General features: G+C 43.6%; 1 protein-coding gene across 1 annotated transcript; it reads right to left on the bottom strand.

Moving 5' to 3' along the window:
• Positions 1-1,846: 1,846 nt before the first annotated feature.
• Positions 1,847-10,135, bottom strand: prr7 (proline rich 7 (synaptic)). Its single transcript, XM_084029260.1, has 2 exons — positions 9,506-10,135; positions 1,847-3,248 (listed from the first exon to the last, which is right to left on the bottom strand). The coding sequence occupies exons 1-2, from the start codon at positions 9,864-9,866 to the stop codon at positions 2,674-2,676; spliced, it is 936 nt and encodes a 311-aa protein (XP_083885386.1). The 5' UTR covers positions 9,867-10,135; the 3' UTR covers positions 1,847-2,673.
• Between the last annotated feature and the right edge of the window lie 645 nt (positions 10,136-10,780).

The following is a 10,780-nucleotide window of genomic DNA, read 5'->3' as shown; positions in this document are numbered from 1 at the left end:
CTGTGGCGAACGGCTGAGAGGATGTTGACATTTAAATAAATCACTGTCGTTGTTGCTCTCTGACTTCAGGATCTCAGTCAAGTTGGATTTTTAAAATGCGATGATGTAATTGACGATCTGTTTGAAAGGTGAGGCGACACTGACTCTTCACGGGTGTTTTCACAGCTGATGTGTCATCACTGATTCAGCTTTACTTTAACAAGCAGTCAGAGGAAGACGATGAGCTTTTAAACCAACAAAGTTCTGTTTTTTTACAGATGAGCCTGAAGGGAGCGTTGACAGCCTCCACGGATTTGACTAATTAACTAACGAATCTCTGACACAGAGGAAAAACAACACCTACAGCTCCACCGTTTTAAATTCGTGGTTACAAATGTACAAAAAAACAAAAAATTCAAATTACCCAACGTGCCCACAAACAGCACGGCGACGCCGAGCCTTTCAGCCAAGCGTTTGATTTTCCACTAAACATCGACAGCGTGGTTCCTCTTTGTGAGGCGTCGCTGCAACAATCCCCCACCGTGAAGCACTTTTATGAGCTTTCATCTAATGTGTGTGGACGACGGCAAATCTCATTTCTCTCAAATATTGTTTTCAAAATTGAAACCTCTTGAAAACCAGAGAGAATTTCCGAGTTGTATTTTATTGTGTGTTTTTGTTTTGGCACCAAAACCACCAGACGTACTCGTGTTACTGCTAAAAAAAAAAAAATCAGTGTGATTCCTGGGAAGTCTGTCTCCGTGGCAACCGAGCGACGGGTGATTTTGAAATAAGTTTGAGTTGTTTTTGAGATCAGAGAGAGGCAGAGGAAGTGTCTGAAATCATGAAAACCTTTCCGTCAAAGAGGCAGATTACATTTCCTCCACGCTCAACGTCTCGACACGTCTGAGGGAATTAAAAGTGAGAATTAGCGCAACAGAGCTGCAGTCAAAGAGACAAAGTGGGGATGAAGAGGAGCGTCGAGGGAGAGGAGGGTGAAGAGAGAGAAGGTGAAATTAACAATTCACATTAAAAGCATTCCTGATTGGCAGATTCAGATATTTAGAATTTATTTATAGCTGAGAGGAGAGAAAGAAGAACAGAGATAATCTGATGAGAGGTTGGCTATAGAGGCCCCGCCCCCTTTCTGGTGTCCCTTATATCTAAAATAAATCATACGGTAGTCAACATCGAGAGATAAATCATTCTTTGATGCTGTACTTGTACACATATGAGTAGTTCAAAAGATGATTTTCATGTCAAGAATATTCTAATTAAAAGTTGCACAGATGATGAAGAAAATGATCCGCTAACTCGCTAAGTTGTTACATTGATGCTCATTGAAGACACTTGAATCATTTAATGTTGATTAACCACAGCTAATTACAGGATGAGGTATCAGTTAGATAGTTACATCAGGGCTAATAATCAAAATCCTCGTTTCAAGGAACATGCAATTATAAAAAAAAAAAAAGCATGAGGGGAAAAAATAATAGTATTATTTGACAAAATTAAGGAGATATTATCGTAATTGAATCCACAAGACAGCAAGTGAAGTTTATGACTTTAATTTTCAAGATGCTCCAGAGGGAGGGATCCATCATTTTTTGGTAAATTGCAGTTTTTTTTTTTTTTACTGGAAGAAGTCTAGCAGGTGAAGATGTTTTTATTCCACAAGAGAAAAAAAAGCATTTGTAGCTTAAAAGAATGATGATACATTTGTACACCCCAATGATGAGCTGATGTCACCTGGCCACCTAAGGACCACAAAAGCCTCCCAAAGGACCACCAAAAGACCACCCAAGGACCACCAAAGGACCCAAAGAGGACCCCCAAAGGACCCAAAAAGGACCCCTAAAGGAAGGACCCCCAAAGGACCCAAAAAGGACCCCCAAAGGACCACCAAAGGACCACCCAAACTTCCAGATTGAGGCCAAACAGCAACAGTCTGTGGTAAAGAAATTGAAAACACGAAGCGACATGTCACTTAAAACCCCGATCCAAGTGCATTTGTTTCTGGAGGTCTTGCCGTACTCCACGTTGTGTGAAAACCGGCCTTCGGGCTTGAAATTAAATGCGGCGGCTGCGTCCCGCCGGAGGGTCGCCACATGTTCTTTTGTGTGACCGTTAATGCCTTACGGTCCTTCAGACGAAACGAGCTGTGAACAGAGTCTTCAAAAAAACACACACACACACACACAGCAGATGAAAGAGGAGAGGTCGTCGTGGGCAACAGACAGTTCCCGGGAGCCATGGCAACGGCAGACTGGTACAATGGGTTGCTGAGAGAGAACGAGAGGGCGACGCGAGAAGGGGGAGGTAGAGAGTCTGTGCTCGTTTGCTCGTCCTTTTTAAACCCGCTGGCGCCCCCGTTCCACTCTGTCCGACCTTCACTCAACGTCAGCTTCAATGTGACACCAACCACGCCGGCGTACATTTCCCTCCTTCACCATAAAGCAGAGTACTTGTAAGTGGCACTCTTTCGCCCACGGGTGGGGAATTGAACTCCCGACACCGCCTCGAAGCACTTTAACCCTCCTTTTAGGGAATTAAATCTCTACTACTAGCGCTGTTAGTGCTGTGAACGTGGAGCAGCAGGAGGCAAATGCAGACAGGAAGTCTGTCTTTATACATCTCCTATGAAGGCTCTTCAGAGACAGACCAACACTTTGATCAGCTGGACCCCCCCCGGGTCTAGACAGCGGTGCTGCGACCCAGCAAGGGGAAGGCTGTCGGCAGGCCACAGTCCAGCCCTCTCAGTCCGTGGACCTCCTGGAAACCCCCCTGGAAACCCTGTATCCGCCCTTGGAGTCCTTGAATGCCTCCTTGGAGTCCTTGTATTCCACCGCGTAGGCCAAGTCCATCATGGTGAGTCCGGGGCTCTCGGCGGGGCATGGTTGCCATGGCGGCGGCAGCCTGGATGGAGCGGGCCCCCGGCGGGGTGAGGTTGTTGTGGTTCAGGTCCATGTTGGACAAGAGGTGGCCCAGGGAGTCCCAGCGCTGGGACGAGGGCAGGCGTATCAGCGAGGAGTAGCCCCGCTCGGGGAACACCGTCGCCACGGGGGGCTTGCTGGTCTCGGACGTGAACACCGGAGCCGGACCCTGGTGTTCCCTGAGAGGCGGGTGCGAAGGAGGCGCGGCTCGGGGCGGGGCGGGCTTCAGGTAGGTGCCTCCCCGCGGGTCGGCCAACACCTCGCTGTAGGGCGGGGGAGGGTCCTCCATCAGAACCGCCTCCTCGTAGCAGGGCGGCTTCCCGAATATGTCCGTGTCTGGGAAAAGAAAAGAGGAGACTGGGATTAATAAAGTCTTATTAAAAAAATATCCCCTTCTCCGTAGGACACCATGTCATTATTACACTTTCTTATGAGTTTTTAAACCATAAATGTTCATCACACATATTAACCTTCATCACTCGCTCATATTTTAGGCGCGCTTGTTTTCCATCTTTCTACCTCTCGCTTCAAGGCTGAAGCATGAAAATAAAAATGTATTTTCTCTGCTTAGTTATTCATTTCTGTTACAATAATCAATCGTGGTGAATTTGCTTTATCCGTATTATTGTAAATATTTGTTTTGAAAAGGTTTTCTTGCTCACTTTCATGGTAGAGAAGTGAAAAATAGAGTAAAATATATTAAAAGTTTAATATTTTAAAAGTATTCACGTTTATTTATGCAGGGACAGCTAATGATTCATGTTGTCTAGATTATTTTATTGAAATCTGTGATGCACTTTTTGTATTTTGTTTTAGTCCAATTTTAAGAGTTTTGATGATATTTTAGTGATTATCGGGATAATATGGTATTTATATTGGCCAGGACAATCATGATATGAAATGTTTACATCATCCGAATGCCTAATTTCAGTCATAAGGTCCAGTTTATTTGATTGTAAAGCTGTTTAAATGACACAGAGCTTGATGAGTTTTTGTTCCTGGGATTTTTTTCAGCTGCTCAATCAAGCAGAGTGTGAACAGGTTTACCTAATTATGTCCACTTGACAGATACGACGTAGGAGGGATGGTGAGACAGTTCTGCATTTAAATTACATTCTGTTATATTCAGTGTGTTCTTTGAAATGCCCACAGATGAACTGTGATATCAGCAGTAATTAAGAAAACCTTGTATTAATGGTAATTTCCTTATTTTGTCTTTGATCCGGACGTCTGCTGGGTTTGGCTCACCCCGTGTGATCTGGGCAGTTGGTACGTTCCAGTGAGGTGAGGCTCAAAAGGTGGAATCATTCTTTGGCGAGGAGAGAGAGGAGTTAAAAAGCCTGCTGAGGCTGCAGCGTTCTTTTGTTTGGATTTTCTTTTCCTTCAGTTTAATTTACTTTTATTGAAATTCTTCATGTTTCATATTTCTTTCAGAAAACTTTTATTTTTTTGCTGCACCTGCTTTATTCATAAAGCTTACAAAGAGTTGCTCCTAGTGATGAAATTACAAGCACAAACTTCTCACAATCATTCTGAGAAAACTCAACTCCTATAAATTACATTCCCATATAAATGAAGTTTACAGGGAAAGGTATTTTTTCTGCACCCGTTTTAGGCAATGAAACAACTTTATTTCGTAAAAACATGATTGCTTGAATTGAAGATGAAATTGGAAAAAAAGAAAAAGAACAAAAGTATTCACACAATGCATCATGTCTTGTGGCCAGACTTTAGTCGCAAGATATCTCGGTGTTTGCTTTCCTTGCAGCTTTTATAGTGTGTCAGATCAGTGTTTACATGGAATTACTGAAACGGCATCTTTTTGCACACATTTAGTATATATACGGTGCTTTTTTTGCGATAAGCTGAAGGCATTTCAGCTGCTGCAACGGACAAAAAGTTATGTTTTTATTTGTTTCGTTTTTTAGTCAGACGTCCGGCGCATAAAAAGAAAATGTTGAATTGTTCAACTTGATTGGTTGTAGAATTCTGGCATGTAAAGCAACGCTTCTCATACCAAATGTCACATGTTCTTATGGATGACTCTAAAGAGAAAAACAACGTGGAGAAATGCAAGGCCGAAAATGTGATTTTTAAGGAAAACAGAGTGAACGTTGTCTCCTGCAGCGTTTCTAAAATACCTGTGACCTGACAGCCAGCCTGTGGGCATGATGGGAGATGGTGGAGTCTATGTTTCAATGTGTTGTCAGTTTAAAGGGAAATATTTTCGGCCTTGGGAAACACATCAGTCTTGAGATATATTTTATGGAATAAAAATAGACGGTTTGTTTGTTTCTGCCCAGATCCTGATCGATATTTGTCCAAATCTCACTCAAGCTGCTTTAACAGCAGCTCGTCTTCTTGTTTTGCAACTAGAACACAACTTGTTTTCCATCAATGCAACAATCATATTTAGACTTCACCATCTGAACTCGTTTTCATGATGATGATTTTTTTTTTTTCCTGCAAAAGTGTTTTTTGAGATGTTCAGGTGGGGAAATGGAAAATAAAAACACTAGTTTCTCTGCAGGGTCTCTTAACTTTCTCAGCCTGAAAATGAAATTAAATGATCACAGAGAGGAGCGAAAAGTAGTAGCCCAAGAGAGAACAATAACAATTCACCGTGGCCTGGTGAATAATAATAATAATAATAATAATAATAATAATAATAATAATAATAATAATAATAATAATAATAATAATAATAAAGGTTTAAGGTATTGTGTTTTAAATGTTGCTGAAAAAATCAAATCTATAGTTGATACTCGAGTAGAGAAGACGTAGACATGCTTACAGAGTGATGCTTCGTCTTAACTCATAAAACATCTTTGATTGAATACGGACACCACTTCATGTTCTACCTCATAATAGTTTTGTTTTTATGTTTATACATAACATAATGTATTATTGTTTTGGTTGAAATTGCAGCTTCTTGCATAGGATTCATCACTTTACCTTGATTTAAATGTATTAACTGTATTCTTAAGTCTAATGTGAAATGTATGGAAGCCCTGAGAGGCCAGATTGATGTCTTTTTTCCGTCTTTTTCCCGGAGCCCTTTTCTCCTCGCCGTCACATCTGAGCGTTAACGTTTCTGTCAGAAAGTCCCGCGAGCATCACGCCAACATCCTCGACAAGGACACACTGATTGACCGACCGGCAACAATTTGGTAGCGACAACTATTGTGCAGTTGCCGTCGTGACAACTGTAAAAAAAAAAAAAATCTGAATAATTATGAGATATAAGTGATGCTGACTTCCTGTGTCGTTGGCAGCCAGACAACAAACATGACAGTGGTGCGGATCAACAGCTGTTTGTTGACCCGTTGCCATGGAGCTGGATGTATTTATAGACTTAAACGCATGTGTGTGTGTGTGTGTGTGTGTCCATCACTCCTACAGGATCAGGCTGTCATTGTCGTCCTAACTCGGTCGTGCGTCTCTCTCTGCTGTCATTGTAACGACCGGCTGCCACGACGGCTTTAAATAAACATCAGCAGGCTCGTGTTGGACTGATGTTCCCGCCGCCGTCCGGCACCGCGGCGATACGTTCTCTGACCACGTGAAGCGCCGCACAGCGATCTGTGACAGCTGCCGTGTAAATCACAGCTGTTCATTCAACAGTTTGATTATTTCAGATTATCAGGATTCATCTCATCTCTCCTCGTCAGATTTATCACATGTTTATCAAGTTTGTATAAATCTCTCCTTTTGCTTCATACCTTTCATCTTTATTTCATTTCGTACCTTCTCATCTCTTATCTCATTCTCTCTAATATCTTTTTCTCCCCTAATCTTAAAATCTCTTATAACGATACGTTGAATATTGATATTTTGCAAACAGGACTTTCACCCAGGAGACCTCTGTTCATGTCAATGTTAACTTTACGCACGTATTGCTTTGTTGTGGTCATTATCTTTTGATTGTTACGTTACAAAGATAACTTGAGGGTGGATGGGCGGGTTTAAAAACAGCAGATGTTCACCCGGGTGACCTCTGTTCGTGTCCTGAGTGAAACCAGAATTCATCTTTGGTTTATTTGTCACATAAAGAAACACCATCTAAAGTGATTTTGCACCTAAAATACAAAAAGCACGTGTGCATGCTCAGAGGGGAAATCCACACCAGTTTGCATGAATATGAGGAATAATTTTTCGGAAACAGAATTCAAACTGCTGTCAATCATTTCCCTTTTAAGCACACGCCGACCTTTATTCTACTTTCTGTTGTTTGACGATTTAACGTCGTCAAAGATGAAACCTGCGAGCAGAAGAGCCGGTCTGAACTGAGAGACTTCCTGTGGGGGGCGGGACTTCAGCACAAGAAGCCCGCCAGAGACTGAGGCGTGCCGGCCGTGTGGGATGACGGTTGCATTAAATTGGTGATTTTACCGTTTTTAAATCATCTTTTCTTCCCCGTAAGCCTCCGCCGCTCTCTTACCGGACTCCAAGACTGCCTTTGTTGAAACGACAGGTGTTTCTATTGTTTGTTTTGGTACGTTTACATCCATGAGGGAAGGTTAAATAACAGAAAAAAACGCCTCTTTTACAACCGTCATGAATGATTTACTGCCGGGTCGTTCTACTGCGTTCGTTTTAGCGCCTAAGTGGTCCGGCGTTAACGAAACGAGACACAGCGTCTTCATCAGTCCGTCTTTCCTGATTCTGCTGTTCACACTCGGCGTATTCATCGTGGTTTATCGGAGAGGTCGGAGATCAGCGAGTGAATGTATGAAAGGTACTTCTGCCTCCTCTGCCCTCTGGTACATACGAGTGAAATGAAACCCTCCCCCCCTCCGTCCTCTGTTGTGCTCTGCTGGTTGGCACCTGCTTCTCTTTTAGCTCCGGCGCTGCCTGGATACCAAACCTCTTCATCAGGCTGCTTTGTGAGCCAGACTCCAGCAACCTTTTTGTTTCATCCATTACTGTCTGGGCTCATTAAACCATCTTTGACAGCAGCTGATGCTCTTTCTACTCACTTTCCCTTTTTTGCTCTCCAAAAATCTCTTTTCATGCTTTTCTGATCCTTGGTTTATTTGCTTTTTGGATTTCATTTTCGGGTTCATCCTTCCTCTCCGACATTCTAACGTCGGAGACAACGGGACTATTTCATCTTTGTCAGGTTAAGTGTACACGTTAATGCTCTGATGAGAGCTCGACCCTTCACTTCCGTATATGACGTACTTCTACTTAATGCTAACGCGGCTTAGTGCTGACAATAGTTTCCACTGCAGTTGGACCTTTTTTTCTTCACAATTCAAGCATTTTTTTGAGCTGAAGCTTGAAATCGAAAACGAAAATTGCCTCATGTTTATGGTTGCCAGGACGACCAGGTCTCACACAAGCAGAGCAACTTGCGTTTTAGAGCGAGGTAGGTCGGACAGGTCAAACAAACACTTTCACCCAGGAGACCGCTGTTCGTGTCTCCTTATGTCATTTCTTTTTTACGACTTAACTTCCAGACTTTACTTATTATAATTCACATAACAAACTGGCTTATTTCATGCCAGTATTTGTCTGTCTGAAGCAGAATGTTCCCAAAACTCATGAATTAATTTACATAAAAACTGCATCGACAAACATCCACTTTTGGCTGAGGGGTGATTTTAGGTGGAGGAAAAGGAAAGGAAGGTTATGACATGAAGTTTCTATAATGTTGCACCTCCTCGAGTTGAGTTGCCCTTCAGTAAAGCTCTTAACTGCCAACTGGCAGCCGGGACTGTGTGAACCAGGCAGGGTGTCGATTAAAGAGAATCATAATCATGATCATGATCCAAATCTTGCTGATCTGCTTCAGAATTGCTCCTATGAACGGCGGTTCCACCGGCTGGATAGAAGTCTGAACCCGATTACTTCCTTTTGCGGGCGGGATGAAGCCAGAATACTAAGGTTGCAAACAGAAGAGTCACCTTAGTGGCGTGGGAGATGCATATTAAATACATTTTAACGATAAGATCGACCGCCAGGTCATTTGTGGTCATTTTGATGGACATGACCCCCGGGTTGGGAATGATAATGGAACGTTTCCTGTGTGGGGAAAAGTCAAAATGGAGACTCTACACTGATTCTCTCTCTCTCTCTCCTCGTGGTTTTGTTTCCTGTCTCTTAGTTTCGCCCGGCTCGCTCTTTCACCGCTGGGCCTCCACGGTCGCCGCCCCCGCCTCAGCGGCAGCTGTCAATGTGACGCCATGCGGGGGAAACGCTGCCCGGCAGGCAGGAAGGTGGAAGCCGGGAAGCTAAATCTGACACGCTGAAAAATGGAATTGTCCTCTTGCTTCTCCGTCTGAATGAAATGTGTATTTTGGTCGGGGAATGAAGAGCAAAGACGATGTGACGGGTTTGAGTTCAGTGTTGAGGCTCATGGATGCAAACTTCCAGAAAATAGCGTTCGTCTTTCTTTAGTTGTCCAACAATAGTTTTATCAGGTTTTACAACTTAATGTTCTGGAAGGATAATGAAGGATAAATGACTTAAACTCAGTCTGAAAGGTGACCCTCCATGACCTCCTCCACACAAACTAAACTTAAAAATAAACTCCAACGTATGCATGGAGACAATATGCATTTATGTACCGTTACTGTAGCAACCGTTACCTGGCATGCTGATCCAGTTTGCTTGTGGCATGGGATGAGGCACCTGCAGAGGAAGGGGCGGAGCCAGAGTTTGAGGAGGGCAGAACTGCGGCGGCTCCCTGGACAGTTGTAAAGGTGGAGGAGGAGGAGGTGGAGGAGCAGGAGGAGGAGGAGGTGGAGGCGGGTATCCCGCCGCGTGACAGCTGAGCGGCTCCATCTCCACGCTCCGCAGACACTGCTCCCTCAGCCTCTCCTCGTGGCGGCGCTTCAGCCGGCGCTGCAGGAAACTGCAGAAACAGCAGAGCATGACGATGAGCGCCCAGACCAACCAGAAGCCGGCGAAACAGGCCAGGAAGGTGTAGGTGCCCTGTGACATCACCATGGCGGTGACGGGACAGGCTGGGACGTCCCCCCACCAGCCCCCCCACAGAGGCAGGAAGAGGCAAAAAATGCTGATCGGGCAATTCTGTGGAAGGTAATCCAAGGTGGGAACTAGTGGGGAAAGCCGGCGGAGAGAGCTCGCTTCTCTGGTGACGACAGTTCAGCCACTTCACTTATATACTGATGCATTTAAGGCCATTAAAATACTTCAAAATCATCCCCAAAAATAATTATGTGAAAAATAATAACAGTGCTGAGGATTACAGGTATGTTTGTTTTTTACTCTGGGCTTCAAAAATGTAAAAAGACGTTCAAATGTCTTCAGCTTTCTTGTTGAAATGATCAAGAAACTCAAAATCCAGTTGAATCTGTCACATGTCTGCTGTTTTCATGGGTCCATCAATAAAAAGCAGCATCCTCAATAACGTGTCATCGTGTGCATTAGCATTCTTATGATATGAAATATCATTAAAATGTTGTTCCTAGAAGAAGGTGCACCTGGATGTTTCAAAGATACGAAATGGTCCAGAACCTGATAATTGGATCAGAAAAACAAGTTTGTAAATCTTCTGTATCCGTCCAGATGTTTCCTCGGCAGCGCTGCTCATTTACATGGAAATGTGTCTGAATCCCATAAACGTACACTCTTATTCCAAGATTACAGCTGAACTCTGCGGCTTCGCAGGTGTTTTTTTCAGCAAACATCCATTAAAATTCTCCAGAAAGCTTCCCGAGGCTCCTTTTTCAATAATCCATCCTCTCAGCTGTGGCAGCGGAAAACTTTCCTGATGGAAAAATAAAGTTGAAATACCATCATTACCTGATTTTTGAGGCAGAACATCAAGAGGGAAAAAAAGAAGCGGAGGTGATGTGTGAATCCCCCGTTGGGGTTAGGGTTCAGGTCAAAAAGCCCTG

The sequence above is a fragment of the Eutrigla gurnardus genome (assembly GCF_963514095.1).
Source record: "Eutrigla gurnardus genome assembly, chromosome: 15".
NCBI lineage: Eukaryota > Metazoa > Chordata > Actinopteri > Perciformes > Triglidae > Eutrigla > Eutrigla gurnardus.
This window is presented reverse-complemented; position numbering and strand designations above follow the sequence as displayed.